The sequence below is a fragment of the Triturus cristatus genome, chromosome 10 (assembly GCF_964204655.1).
Source record: "Triturus cristatus chromosome 10, aTriCri1.1, whole genome shotgun sequence".
NCBI classification, from domain to species: Eukaryota; Metazoa; Chordata; class Amphibia; order Caudata; family Salamandridae; genus Triturus; species Triturus cristatus.
Window position 1 is genome coordinate 952,803,742 of NC_140593.1, and position 15,857 is coordinate 952,819,598.

The following is a 15,857-nucleotide window of genomic DNA, read 5'->3' on the forward strand; positions in this document are numbered from 1 at the left end:
TAGCCCCGCCGCCGTGGTGGCTGCCCGCGCCTTATCTTATTTAAGGATTGTGTTGCCTTTGCGTCTCCTTGTGTGATGCAAAGGCAATGCAGTCCAATCATAAATCTGGCCCTGAGTCTCTAGCATGGTCCTTATTGAAAGAAAGAAGCACACAAAGCATGTGGGCCTATTGGGCCGTGACCCCCAAGCATGCAATGCAGTTCGAAAGGGGACAGCTTCACAAGGTCATAAGTGGGAGTAAGGAAGCTGGTAGAGGGACCAAAGTCCCTGAATGCAGGAGGGTCCCTGGTAGGCGGACAAACCCCACCTGCATTAAAATTGACTGCCCCAGACTTTGGTGCAGACAAGAACCTCACTGACATTAAGAATGAGGGCCTACTCACGGGTAGAGGTTGTATAACAAAATATTGGCATTATTGACTTTGTATGTAAATTCAAAAAGATCAGCAACAAAAATGTAGAAGACCACAATTTTGTCCAAAAATAGGTTAGTATATCAACTTTTTACTATTGTATACTATATTGACTTTAAAACTTCTAATAACGTAAAAAATATTACATTAAAAAATATATACTTACGGTAAAAAATATATAAAAAAATAGCGTACCACCATAAAAGAAAAATATCTGCTTTAACATGATTGTAAATAAATAAACATATATATTTAGATACCATTTAAACATAAATAATAAAACAATTGTAAAAATGAATTCCAATTTCAAGCACTAAACATAAAAAAATAGACATTAAAAATAAAATGGTAAAAAAAATGCTACAGAAATATAAAATATACTTGCGTATAATCAGAGCAACAGGTGCTCCGGGCCCAAACAGCATCCCAGCCCAAGTCTTCAAGGATGACACCGACTTGTGGTCTACCATGTTTTCCCATTATACCACACATGCTCAGTTACTTGGCAGGTCCCGGAAGGCTGGAGGGGTTCAATCTGACATCCAATATTCAAGAAGGCAGGTAGGCTGGATCCAGCCAACTATCGCCTCATAGCCCTTCTCAATATGGAAGTCAAGGCATATGTCTCTGTCCTCCTAAAAGAACTGGAGTGCTGGGCGGAAGCAAATGAGATAGTACCGTTTTGTCAAACTGGCCTCCAGCCAGAAGTCAGCCCCCCTATGTGCATGTTTTTTCGAATATTCCACCGCGTTTGACTCTGTTGACAAGAATAATCTATGGGGAAACTACAGTGCTGGGGCATTCCAAACACCTTGCTCCAGGCAATAATGTCACTATACACCTCGACCTGGGGGGGTCCAGTTATCTCAGATGGTCATAACAAGGAAAAACCCAACAGACAACATACTAAAGCACAGCTGTGCCCTTGCTCCCCTGTTATTCAGTCTGTACACTGCAGACATGTCCTCGGCCAAAAAACATGCTAATCTGTTCCCACCAAAAATTGGAGATGTCAAGGTCACAATACTTCAATATGCAGATGACATCATTCTTCTCAACCATTCCAGAATTGGGATCCAGAAAGCTCTAAACGCCCTCCATAAGTATAACGAGGTAAATAAAATGACAGCAAATGAGATGAAAACAAAAGTCATAGTCTTCGGGTGGACGACCAAGAAAGTATACAACTACTGGAGCCTGGGCTCCTTAAAAATCAAATGACAAAATCGGACAACTACCTGGCTGTGTGGATGACCACTATGAAGGAACTAAAACTCACTTGAGCCACGTCAAAGCAAAGGCCGAACTGATTACCACCAGACTTCGCCAGCTCAGCACTGTACTAGAAATCCCTTCTTCAGTCCCAATACTTCAGGTACTCAGGCCATCCTTCTTACCTGGATCAATTAAAGTCATAAAGCGTTCCCGGGCAAACTCAAAATAATGGATAAACTGCTGCTTAAAGCATACAAGAGGATCTTTAAGTTGCGTCAATACACAAGAGGCTGTATGATCAGACTGGAACTCGGCTTGGAGGGTCAAATGTGGTCTAACGTGGGCACATTCTTAAAATATTACAATAGGATCATTAAGGCCCTGCCCAGCACTCTAAAATCAGCTCTCCGGTTCATCTGCGAGTTAAAGAAGAGCCCCTGGACCAACTATCTAAAGAAATCACTTGATATCCTCCAAAAAGACCAGTTCGAATTGAACAAACTTCTGCTCTTGCATTCAGTACTCAAAACAATCTTGAAAGGACAGGCAAAATCACTGTCAATACTAACTGAAATGGCTAAGCTGAAGAAGCCGTGGCTACATCACATGTCAGCAAGCACCCACACTGTCTGAGACCACAACCATATCTTCAGTGCTCGATTAGGAAAGGCTTGTCTTAAACAAATCATGGCTGCAAGACTGATACTCCCTTTCCATAATAGTTAACTGCAGCCTCAGCGGCTATAAATCATTCGTTCATTCATTTATTGTGTTTATTACTCAGCACAGCTCCATGCCTTGTGCACCATGCTAAACCCACTCTTTCTAGCCCAGAGAATACAAACCTGCAATGAGGCCAAGAATTTTATCTTCACTATGACGGAGCCATGCGACCTGGCCAAATTCGGTAAATATATCAGCATAATAGAAGATCTTCTTAATGAACTCAATAAGACGGTCTAGTTGTAGTCTGAAAAGACAACCCCCACTTCAGTAAGCCACAGACGGCAAGCAGTGACCTCCCTTTGAACTTGTGCAATACCAAGTATTCCACATTAAGGCTGCTATCAATGATTTTCACCTATGGTCTTTTAATGTCTCTTACTGTTGAATGTTTTAACCTTTAGCACACAACCAGACAATTGTACTTTAAATGCATTCCACTCACCAGTGAGCATTTTACTTTTCTCCATGAAAATACATGCTCGCTGTTATGATGTCAGGCTCACTCTAAAACAATTGCACATTCTGGTTATTGCAGACACTGTGGAGCATTAAACACACTTGTTTCCTTCCTCAAGTTTTTATCTAGAGTTTTAAAAGCAAACCTCAAGATATTTCCTTTAAAGGCTTCTTTATGCATTTTATTCTTTTTTCCCCGTGGTTGAAATAATAGTTTTAATCCTTGAAGTATTTTTTTTAAAGCTGTATTAATGCATTTGCTTTTGCTCGGATTACTCATTGTAAATTTGATTTCTGCACATATATTGTAGTGATTTTAATTAATTATACAATAAACGGAGATTGACTAACTACAAAAAAATGAACAAATAATTTACATTAAACTAACTTTTACGTTTAAAACAAAAATATAGTAAAAAAAATAAAAACAAAAACAGAAATATGTTGAGGGGTCAAATTCACTACTCCAACCTGACTAACAGTAAGGAAAGTGTTGGGCTTTGAAGAGATCAGATTTACTGTTCCAAATCCAGCATAAGCAACAGTAGGGAAAGTGTTGGACTTTGGAAGGGTTAGTTGTACTACTCCCACTCCGATGTAAGCAGCAGTAGGGAAAGTGTTGGGCTCTGGAAAAGTTAGGTTTACTACTCCTTCTCTGACATAAGCAACAGTAGGAAAAATGTTGGACTTTATAGGGGTTAGATATACTATTCCCACTCCGACATAAGCAGCAGTTGGGAAAGTGTTGGACTTAAGTGGGGGGCAGAATTATTATTACCACTGTGGCGTAATAACAGTAGGGAAGATTTGGACTTCGGAGGGGTCAGATGTACTATTCCCACTCCAATGTAAGCAATAGTAGGGAAAGTGGTGGATTTTGAAGGAGTGAAAACCCCTATTCCCTCTCCAGCATATACAATAGTAGAGAAAGGTATACATTTTAAAAAGCTCAGATTTAATTTTCTTTAACCTAAATTAAAGCAAAACAAATTACTTCTACTTAAAATAAATAGGCATAAAATGTATTTCCATAAATATATAAAAATATGGCATTGTGTAATTTCTATACATATTAGAAACTAAAAACACAAAGTTAACATTATTATTCTGAAAACTACGTTCAAACGTATATCAATTGTGAAAAAAACATGTAAAATACTTACCATCCAAGCAGCCTAGAATTAAAAAAATAAAATAAAGTTAAATAAATAACAGTACACAAAATTAGAAAACTAGTAACACTAAAAAATGATTTATTATCCAAAAAATGTAAACATTACACAAATAATACGATGCAAATATAAATATGGTTGAATAATTAACACAAGCATTAATTTGAATAAATAGTTAACCAATAAAAAACACCATATTTTTTAAATGATCTAATAAATGACTAAAAAGTATTTACATAATCAATTATCTACTTAACAATTTTAATACATAATAAATACATTTATAACAAATTAAAAAATTAACATTTAAAAAAAGTTCCGGACCAGTTCCCCTACAAACCAACTCAACCTTCCAAAATAAATTGTCATAAAATTTTAAAAAAACTAAAATATATTATCAAATTAAAATAACAAACGGAAAATAACTAAACGTACTTAACAGTAATATAATAACTTAGAATAGAAGCTAATAAAAATAAACTTTATTTTAAAAAAAATGATATAAAAGACTTATAAAGCGATGTTCTTACTGTCTATATTCTGTCCAACAATATTTCTGACTTCACAATATTTTTAACATCATGAGATTTGTGTTGCTCACAATATTTTTGAAATTATATTTTGGCAAAATGCCCTGGCAGCAGCTCAGATATCCATTCTCATTGAACCAAGGACCCCAGACTTTTAGAGCAGCTGAACACCCTCCTGCCATTGCAATTGAAGGCACTGGCTGATGATCAGAACCCCACTATTATTATGTCAGGGGACCGAATGAGAGGATTTCACTTATTAAAAATGAGTTGTTTTTTATGGGTGACACTGACATAGTCATGTTTGAGGAGAGGTCATTGCCTTCAACAAAGTTTGAAGGAGACCACATCTTTTTGTGTTATGCCACTTCCCTTGGTACTTTGCAGGATTGACAATATGGCAGTTAATTGCAGAACTACATGAAGTAAAATCAGGTATATGACCATAGAACCCTAAGGAACCCTCTAGGCTAAGGAACTCTCTGTAATCCCAAGTAGTGCAATTCATGAACGTCTCTTACTGGACACAACATTCTCATATGTTAGTTAAGAGCGTGGTTATTTTTCAAGTTAACTGGCTATTGTCAGGGAGAAGGACACCCTCATAACAGGGGAAGTCAGGAGCTTTGCATCAGCTCCATGTGACTAACTGCATTTTCTTTTGTAGCTCTCACTTAGCCTGGCAAATTAATTGTCTGTAGGCACTCCCAATGTTTTAGCAGATAAGACAGCTAAGTAAAGATAAATAAAGTGAAAAAGTGGAGAAGCTCTATTTAAACCTATGCTTTCTTGATAAAGTATGTAGCTTTTCCACTAGACCATGCCTCTTTGAAAGTATCCTTTCCTTGTAATCCAAATGCCAACTCGCAACATTCAGCATTTGGTGTACCTGTTGGACACCTTAGGGAAATTCACAGTTTAGGGTTACTCTGCATTTTATTTTTGTGAGTGTTCCCAGGTAGCCTTTGTGTTCTGTAAAAAGATGTAGTGATTGCAGGGTTGTGAATTTTCAAAACGTATATGGAATCGTTCCATGTTTCAGCAGTAAATGTTCATCCTAATGGGTGATTTTTGCATGGTGTTGCTGGTTAGTAAGTGCTACTTCATGAGTGTTTAGTACTTAGTGGATCAAGCACAGAAATGTGAATAAGTGAAGGAATACATATATATTTTCTCCTCGCTTGTAATCGGGGGCAGAGACGGTTCCTATTAAGGCATTTATTTACCCGCCGTTATCATCTCGTTTTACCATGGGGTTATAACAACCCTTCTGTTGAGTTATGGGCCAAAGTCTGCGCCTATAACACCATCCATTCGTGAGATAAATAGGCTTATTGACGAAGAAGGCTGAGTGACTGTACTTACCCATACTACATGTGGAGTGCCTAGAATTTGTTGGCCCTCCATTCCATCGGTCCTGACGAAGCCCAGAAGACATGTATGTGCAACTTCTATGGCCGAAACATGTCGACCTGATCACTAGGTGTTGTGAATCAGTTATGTATCCACTGAACACTCTTTTCTTTCTTTTAATCATATCCTGTTCCTGGTTGATTGTGTTAAATAAAGTTTCCGGCACAGGATAGGAGAACATTTTAACTTCTCACAACTGCCAAAACCCAGACAGTCTCCCTCCTGGTGGAGTACAATGGAGTCACTTGGAGAACGAAACACTCCAGTGAATGACCCTATCCATCAAGCCACATGAGCGGAGATAAAATATATACAGCGAACTGTGAAAGTATGGTTGAGGGTCTCAGAAACAATCTCCCTGACACAGTGGTCCATTGGCACATGTGATTCTTTTGCCCCTCCTGATTATTAGATAGTGAGTACCCACTGCACTCGCACATGCCTAGATTGGTTAAGCAGTTATCCTACTCCGGATAAAATCAATTTAAATTATATTAAATCTGTCCCATGTCTATTTCTTTATTTCCAGAGCCTGAAGTAGTGTTTGTGAACCAGGATAAAGTGCAGAAGGAGGTGAAGGTTATCCTGATGCAGACTGCCACCCTGAGCTGTGTAGTATCGCAAGCTAAGACTGAGGTTAAATGGTACAAGGATGGGAAACTGATCACTGCCAGCAAGAAGATCAAAGTGGAGTCTGATGGGAAATCCAGACGGCTGGTTGTGGAGCAGGTGGACAAGAAGGACGCCGGGGAGTACATCTGTGAAGCTGTTGGGCAGAAACTCAGCTTCAAGGTTCTAGTTACTGGTCAGTCACACATCTACCTGAAATGGTCTGTAGCATCATTTACTACCCTCCTCTAGGTTCATATTAATGGAGCTAGCTATAGGTTTCAGAATGTACCAAAAGAAGTCTCCTAAAATAAGGTGCTTTAGCAAATTCATAACCTATTTACCCTCAGCCAATATATATTCCTACTAAAGTTAGCATATTTGTAGACTCTACTAATGGCTTGTCATGTAATGTAATGTGCTGGTGTGTGTGAGAGAGGGTTGGAATGGAGACCTGAGGTTTTTTTCATAAATCACTGAGAAATGTCTGTGGTGCCCATAACCTTAGTGCCTTACAGCGTTTACTACTAACTCTAGTTTCGTCCATCTTCAGTGCTTCCATCACTTTGAGGGAATGGCCATTCCAAGGTTAGGTGGCCAGCACATGAAGTTTACCTCTCTGCTTTAGAATGGCACAAACGTAAGTAAATAAGAGTATGAAATGAAAGTAAAGAAACCTATCTTTAAACATTTATAACAAACAAGTAACTGTACTTTCCTACGTGATGTACAGATTACGACAGGTGTTGAATTAGAGCTTTACACAACTGTTTACTTGGAGCATTTGAGAATTTGTGCAGTAGATCTGGAATGGAAATGTCCATTCAGTGGTAAATGGGCATTTACCTCTGCCCTGAGTGCCCGACTGGATGTAAAACTGGTAACCTTGTGTCTTGTTTTGTACTAGCTTCACCTTAATCCAGCATGTGTTTAAGATGTAGGCCTTTCCCTGGTAATACGAAAACCAGAACCTGTTTTCTGACCTAGAGGGGAACACAAAGCATGATTGCATATTGGACATAGGATGACTGTCCATGCCAAATATTTTTAACGTTGCATAATTTATATCAATGATAAAAATTAAAAACATGAAATTAACATATACGATTCTACATAAAATAATATTAAAAATGCTTTAATCAACTTGAAACCTAAAAAAAAGATGTAAAATACTCCCCACCCGATTACCCTAAATTTCCTACACCTACAAAAAAGTAATTGCATCAATAGCAGGAAAAAATTAAAATGTACATTATTTTAAAAGAAATACAAAAAAATAATGTTTATATTAAAAACTTTTTTAAACAAAAACTAAATAACATTGAAATTCCCAAAAACAATTAAATAATTTACAAATCAGTTAATTAAATAACCATTAAAAATAATAAATTATTACCCATTTTTTAATTATCTATTAAATAAGTAAAAAAGTATTTATATAATCAGTTGTCTAATAAAAAATTACTGTGTAAAAAATAAATGTATAATCAATTATCACATTTAAAAACCTTCCTACTGATGCAGCGGTAATTTCATGGTAATATCTCAATGCAAAACCTCATTTACCTCTAATTTACCGCTGTAAAGGTACTAGACCCTTGCCACTATATATTACCTTCAGGAGACTTTTCATAAACATGAAACCTCAAAAATGCATTTAATATTTCAGCCAATAAAGAGAGTTGTGAGTATTTTTAAAGGGTTTTATTTTCTTAGTTAAAAGTGAAGTTTTTCTGACCCTTTATTCATTAGTCAAATATCAACCAGGTTACAGAATTTGGAAATTAGGAAAAATAGCATTAATACAGAACATATTACAGTCTGCATAAAAGCATCACATGTAGAAAAGAAAATGTGGTGCAAAATGTCAGTCAAAACTCTTAAAGAGTTTCTAAGAAAAGAGTGAGTCTTGCAAAGCTAATCATTAATTAATAAATGGCAAAAATCTCCCATAAAGAGAAATAAATGCATAAGACAAATACATCTTTTCAAAACTAATTAATTAGTCAAAGCATAAACTTAACGTTTTAGCATTCTAAATCTACCTTCTGCCCTAGTCTGTTCATCTCTGCCACTCTGAGCTACACAAGGTTTAAGACAGACCTACTTCACAGACCACAGAGGAATGTGATCTGCATTGGCAAAAATATGACGCGCAAGGACTCTGAAAAAAATGTGAGCAAAAGACCCCCCACCTTCCTCTGTCTCTCCTCGGACTCAATCTCCACCCAGGCTGCACCCACAACGTTTCACGTACCTAACCCATATGATGTCTGGCCTCATCTGCTGCCTCTCCTCTCTCCTAAAGCTAAGGCTTAAGGCCTAAGGCTGACACACCTCCTATGGGTTTATTATTTATACTCTATTTCTTGGCAGACTATACTAATAATGTTGCAGTTTTCAGTAAAGCTTGCACTGATTGGTTAGCATAGATGACATGAGGGCCTCACCATCCTGTTCTCATTGCAAATTCCAAACCATACTGGTTTTAACAAAAGAAGCGTTAACGATTAATACAATTATATGTTTTAGCAACATTTACTAGGAAAAATGTTTGTCTATATTTACCTTCCTGCCACATTGCACGCAGGATAAGCACATTCCACAAACACTGGTACATTGGCAGGGTAACAAGAATGTACAGTTCACATTGGCCTTGACTCCTTCTGTACTTGAGGCACTTGGCAGTTCTGCGCATGGGTTTTCAGCATGATTCTCAGCCATGCTGGATTCTTAGGCAGCCATTTATCTTAGGCCCAAAAATAAAACAAACACAAAAATAGTATTAATTTACGAAATAGAACCCATTCTGTTTACTTCCCCCATACTAATACCTTGTATTATTTATTTACTTAGCAAAAGCTATTAGTTTAAAGCAGCTTTTCTATTATTTGTGCACAACATGCACAAATTTGCAATGTACAACATAGCATAAAACATGCACCAGTGCAAATTTTCAAAGCGCACACAGTTAATACATACTCATAGCAACATGCTCCAATGTTTTAGATAGCTTTTCATGCAAAATGCTTTAGCCCCACATGTAGTGATGGTGCATGGTTAATTTAATACACATTATAAAAAGATGTGTTATGAACTGAATACGCATTGTTAAAATATGAAACAAAGCCAAAGTCTCTTAAGACAGGAATAGGGAGTGTAGATTACAAGGAAAATGAGCTGGTAAGAGAGAACACATTCAATGATTATCTTCGCAGCTAAAGAGGCCACTAAAATCATGAGTTTTCTCTACACTGCAAAAACACATGTTAATTCAACACAAGCATTTCAGACTGAAAGCATTGACCAGGCCTCATTTTATGTCTTTCACTTTGCTTTGCACCACAAGTGGCACTTTAAATAAGCATTTGTCTAGGTCTCATTTCATGTGCCATGTGTTTTCCACTTGCACCAAAATCTGCGTCATTTTAAATGCAGTCTGTCTGAAGCACAAAAATAAAGCAATGCCTGATCTTGATGGAATCTAGCTCTATCAATACCCTATTCCTCTTCAAACTCCATAACTTGCCAAATAAATTAACAAATAAAAGTAAAATATATTACCAAAGTACAAAACGCACTAAGAATAATGAAACATAATTAACAATAAAATAACAACTTATAACACAACCAATAAAAGTAACTACTTAAAACAATGTATTAGGTATAACTATATTTAAAGACATAAAAGGCTCAAAAAAGATATAATCTTACCTTCTATATTGTGTCTCACATTATATTTGACATACAAGTAGTTTTGACATCACTATATTTGTGTCTCACAGTATTTTTGAAATTATATTTTGTGGTTCAAATCTCTTTATTGAAGTTTTTAGCACATACAAAAACACTCATGCATGTTTAGCCATCGTGTCTTTTAACATTGCTAAATTCTCTGAAGGGACAAGCCAGCTCCATCAGCGCAATAATGGGTCTGTGCCAATATAGAGGAACCTTGCATGAACTATAATAAACAAGGAAAAACAGAACAGTACAAAAACACCCTAAACCCTTCCCACCCACCACCCGTGTTCCAAGTCCACCACCTAAGCTATCTAGTCTATGCCTGGTCTCCGTCTCTGTTCTGTTTGTTGTGTATCAAAGAGGCGTAGTAAACGGAGATATCGGGGGCAGGTAATTTCCCGAAATTCCGAGGCCAATATGGATAGAAAGGGTTGCCACAGGTCGACATATTGAAATTAAATTTTGACAGAATACCCTGGTAGCAGCTCAGAGATCCACTGCTGTCTTTGAAACAAGGATCCAAGACTTTGAGAGTAGCTGAACATCCTTCTGTTATCGCAATTCAAGGCCCATGCACTGTCTGCAAATCAGAAACTCACTATTAGTGAATCAGGGGACTGAAAAACAAGACTACACAGTCCTTAAAACTCGGATGTTATGTATGTAGGGCAGAGGCATCGTCATGTTTGAGGGATGGTCATTGCCCTCACCACATCTTTTTGAGTTACGCCACTTCCCTTGGTACTTTGATGAATTGAGGATATGGCAGTTAAATGCAAAACTACATGAAGTGCAATCAAGTATGTGACTATGGTTGCCAAAGAACCCTCCGTGCACCTAAATAATGCAATTCACGAAAGCCTCTTACAGGACATAAAATTCTCATATATTAGTTTCCAGAATGTTTATTTTTCAAGTTACCTGGCTATTGTGAGAGAGTAGGACACCCTCACAACAAGGGAAGTCCGAAGCTTTGATTGAGCTCCATATGACTGAGCTCATTTATGTTTTTAGTTTTCAAGAAACCTGGAAATCTGCATTGGCAGCCACCGCAAAACAAAAGTGTGGGGGGGGGGTGGAGCAGGTTGGGGAATTTGGAGAAACATATATATATATATATATATTTTTAAAGCTTACCTGACGCTCCTGCCGACACAGGCGGCCACCTCAGTGCTTCTCTCCCATCAGTCACTGGTGAAAAACTGTCTTCTCACTGAATCTGGACGCGGCTCTCATGATAGGAGAGCAGTGCCAGAATTGGTCTGAGCGGCCCTGCCTGAGAGTCTGCGGCTTTTCTCCAACTCGGCTGTGCAACACAGCTGGGTTGGAGAAATAGAAGTGTGCATGTCTGTTTGCCCGGCATAAGACGGCCGGGCAAACTGATATGCACAATTCTAAGTGTCCACCACTCCTCCCTGTCATTGTCCGGCCCCGCCCCACCATACACACGCATGCCTCAGCCAAAGCCAGTCACAGAAAAATAAAATGATATTATTGTTTTATTATCATTTTATTTTTCTGTGACTGACTCCGGATAAAATCAATTTAAATTATATTAAATCTGTCCCATGTCTATTTCTTTATTTACAGAGCCTGAAGTAGTGTTTGTGAACCAGGATAAAGTCCAGAAGGAGGTGAAGGCTATCCTGACGCAGACTGCCACCCTCAGCTGTGAAGTATCGCAAGCCAAGACTGAGGTTAAATGGTACAAGGATGGGAAACTGATCACTGCAAGCAAGAAGATCAAGGTTGAGTCTGATGGCAAATCCAGACGGCTGGTTGTGGAGCAGGTGGAGAAGAAAGACTCCGGAGAGTACATCTGTGAAGCTGCTGGGCAGAAAATCAACTTCAAGGTTCAAGTTACAGGTCAGTCAAATATGTACTTGTAATGTTGTGTTGCATCATTTACCACCCCACTTTAGGTTCAGATTCACACAGCTAAGATGTAGGTTTCAGTATATACTTAACAGTTCAAAAGAAATGCCTGAAAATAAGGTGCTTTAAACATTCATAACCCAATTGCCCTCAGTCAATATCTGTTTCTACTAAGGTTACCATATTTTTAGACTCTGCTGTTGTCTTGTCATGTAATGTAATGCTCTGGTGTGTGTGGGAGGGAGCGATGGGGATGGAAACTTGAGGTTTTTGCACAAACCACTGAGAAACGGCTGTGGTGCCTGAACCCATAGTGCCTAACAGCATTTACTACTGACTGTAGCTTCATGCAACCAGCACATGAAATTTTGCTCTCTGATAAAGAATGAGACAATGGTAGGTAAGGAAGGGGATGAAATGAAAGTAAAGGCTCTTACATATCTTTAAATATTTATAACAAACAGATACATGAACTTTCCTCCATGGTGAACAGAGTATGAAAGGTGTGGAATATAAATTTTCCTAGCTAACGTGAAGGAAAGTTTAAACTCTATCAAGGACACGGAGGCGAGGATTATGCTTTCTCATCCATTTATTTTGCTTAGCAGCCTTATGAAAACAACATATTTCATTCAAAGACTACGAATTCCAAGAGTCTTTGTGATAGATCAAAAACAAAACCATAGAGTCAGTCCTTTATATCCAACATCAAGAAAATGAACTCAGTTTTACTCTCAGAATTCTTGTTTCTGGTCTGATCCTACAGAAAAACTCAAGACATCCTGGATAAGAAACCAAACCACAACTATGTGTCAAACAAAGTACCACCTGATACTTCTGTTACAAAGTCAGAGATTCATAAACAATGAAATGTCAAGCCTTAAAGACATTTTAAACTACAACAATGTTTTAAGCCAACATAATGTAAGAAATCATTAAGAAGCTTCTGATCATGTCCATAACTGAAGATTCTTATCCAACCGAAGACCTCTGAGACTACAGGGAGGGTAGTAGATTGTATCCAGTTGGGCATGATAATCCTCACCTCCATGTTCTTAATAGAATTGAAACTAGTTAACAACCAGTGAAGCCATGCTATAAATGCTGAAATAAAAGACATTGAAGGTTGACTCTGAAGACCAATTGACTGCTCTGAGGATATCCTCCAGGCGACCCCCTAGCGTAAAAACCTTGGAGGCCATAGCACCCCTAATAGAGTGTGCCCCAAAGGTGGTCTTAACAATCCCTGCCTCCTGCAAGACCCATCTCGCCCAGTGGGTTGTTGTAAAGACCGGCTTCAAAGGTTTCTTGAGGGAAATAAATAGCTGCGCCACTTCTGGTGGCCTATGTTCTTCAGTCATGGTTTCATAGACCCTCAGGCAGCAGACTACACACAACTTTGGATGACCGGGAAAAGCAGGGTAATGAACCACCCTAGTATTGGATGTCGTATGTCGCGAAATAGTAAATGACACCTTCTGCAGTAAACATACATGCTGTAATGTCGAGAGCACGAATATCAGACACAATTTTTCAAGAAATGTGGCATAACACAATTGTTAGCTTACCTGTAAGTTCCTTCGGCGACAAGTATTGACTATCCTGCCACGAAAGTAGCATTCTAAGTACAACAGTAAGATCCCACAGAAAAGAATATTTAAGTTCCGGTGGGAATACCCCTCAGAAGACGACAGACTAGAGGATGCTCTCCTACTGGGACATCATGAAATGGCACATGACCTGCCGTAATTGCCCATGTCATCCAACTCCGATAGAAAATTGATAACATGCACTACATCTGCCGCCACGGGACCAAGATCCCTTTGCATACACCAGCATGACCATCTCCTCCATGCCGAACCATATATCTTGATGGTGGAATCTGCCCAAGCTCTTCTGATGAGGGAGAAACGTGTGTCAAAAGGCCCGGTACTTCCCGACGTCACCTGTAATCCTCCAACTCATCAGCTGAAGATTTCCATCCTGAACCAGCTGGTGCAAGTTGCCATGAGTGTCCGTCAGAAGTTTAGGAGTCTGGTAGTGGATTGGAAAATCCATAGAAAGTTCCAAAAGAACTAGATACCATACTTGCGACCTCCAGAGCGGTGTCACCAGGATCAGCTCCACCTTCTGACACCTGACCACCAACATTAGTCTGGCTATCCTTGAGAATGAAGAAAAATACATACCCCCGAAACTGACTCCAGTCCTGGAAAAAAGCATCTGTTGCCTTCTCCAGAGGATCCGGACGCCATCTGAATAAACGGGTAAGTTGGTGGTGGAGCCTCGAGGTAAAAAGATCCACCTGGCAAGGACCCCACCAATCTATGATTCTTTGGAATAGAGAAGGATCCAGCTTCCATGCACTGTAATCTTTCAGATGTCTGGAGTGCCAGCAGACTGGTTGAGTCTCCCCAGTAGGTACACCACCTATAATCCCAGTAGTGCCTGGCCAAATCCGCCAGTCTCTTGGACTTGGTGACCCCCATCTTCAGCAGTATGGCACAAGAAACCCTGTTGGCCCCTAGACTCCTCACAACAAAGGAGCCTGCGAGGAGTTCCAGGCAATTGATGTGCAGATGATCTTCTTCGCACTCTGACCACCCTCCTCCTGTGGTAATATCTGCACACCGTGCGCCCCACCCCTGACGACTGGCATCAATGACCAAGCCCGGGGCTGACCCAAAGATGGCTTTGCCACTAAAGGCCTGCATCTGATCGAGCCACCACTGAAGTTCTGTCCGGGCCTCCGGTGACACAGAGACCTCCTGCACATATGACAGACCTCTCTGGAGATGCTGCGCCTTCAGGCGTTGCAGGGCCTCCTACTGCAGTGGCCCCGGGAATATCGCTAGGATCGACAAGAAATGGGGCCTACAATCCTGACCAAAGGACAAAGGGAAATGTTCTCCATGTCCAATGTTCTGTGTAATTCCCTGTGAATCAGCAGTATCTTCTTCTGGGGTAGGCGGAGGAACTGTCACACTGTGTCGACTTTGAATCCCAAGAAAATCATTTGTTGAGCCAGAATAACTTCAGATTTTTCAGTGTTCACTATGAACCCTAAGCCCTGCAGAAGATTTGGGGTCAACTGAAGTTGTGAGACTAAAGTGGAGTTTTCCTGGTGCATTAGGAGAATGTTGTCCAGGTATACTATTACACTAACTCCTTGTGCACAAAATCATTCCATGGCCGGTCACAGCATTTTGGTGAAGCACCAGGGTGCGGACGACAGGCCGAATGGTAGGCATGTGAATTCGAAAGTTTGGTTGTCCCACTCAAACTGTAGTGTAGTTTCTATTTCCTTTATAAGCTCTGCACATTGGAATAATACACTATAGTTTTTGCATAGGACTAAGGTCAGTATGCCTCTATCATAAACATTAAACTTAATTACAATAGATAACAGTTTCACTCAGTCAATCGTGCATGCTTAGTTTCTCCAGAGTTGCACAGAAATAGATAGACGTGCGTTTCAATAAAAGGATTTATTGAACAGTCTTGTTTCTCATGTAAGAGATATGAGCTGTTACAATCATTAGACTGTTAACAAGATATAATACGCACAGCGTAAGCAGTAAGAAGAAATAATACTGCAATAGCATTGTCTTTTAGCTATGACATATATTCATATATACATACATAAATAACACAGGCTAAGAAGTGAATACTCATCTGATGCTTCTAAATAGTTCTACCCTAGT

The 15,857-nt window shown here is 39.2% G+C and overlaps 1 protein-coding gene across 27 annotated transcripts in view; it reads left to right on the top strand.

Moving 5' to 3' along the window:
• Positions 1-15,857, top strand: part of OBSCN (obscurin, cytoskeletal calmodulin and titin-interacting RhoGEF) — a 1,809,553-nt gene that overhangs the window by 239,076 nt on the left and 1,554,620 nt on the right. For all 27 annotated transcript variants that reach the window (XM_085628811.1, XM_085628818.1, XM_085628815.1 and 24 more), the window contains exons 13-14: positions 6,455-6,730; positions 11,869-12,144. In XM_085628811.1, the coding sequence (XP_085484937.1) occupies positions 6,455-6,730; positions 11,869-12,144 (552 nt within the window). The remainder of the gene's footprint in view (positions 1-6,454; positions 6,731-11,868; positions 12,145-15,857) is intronic.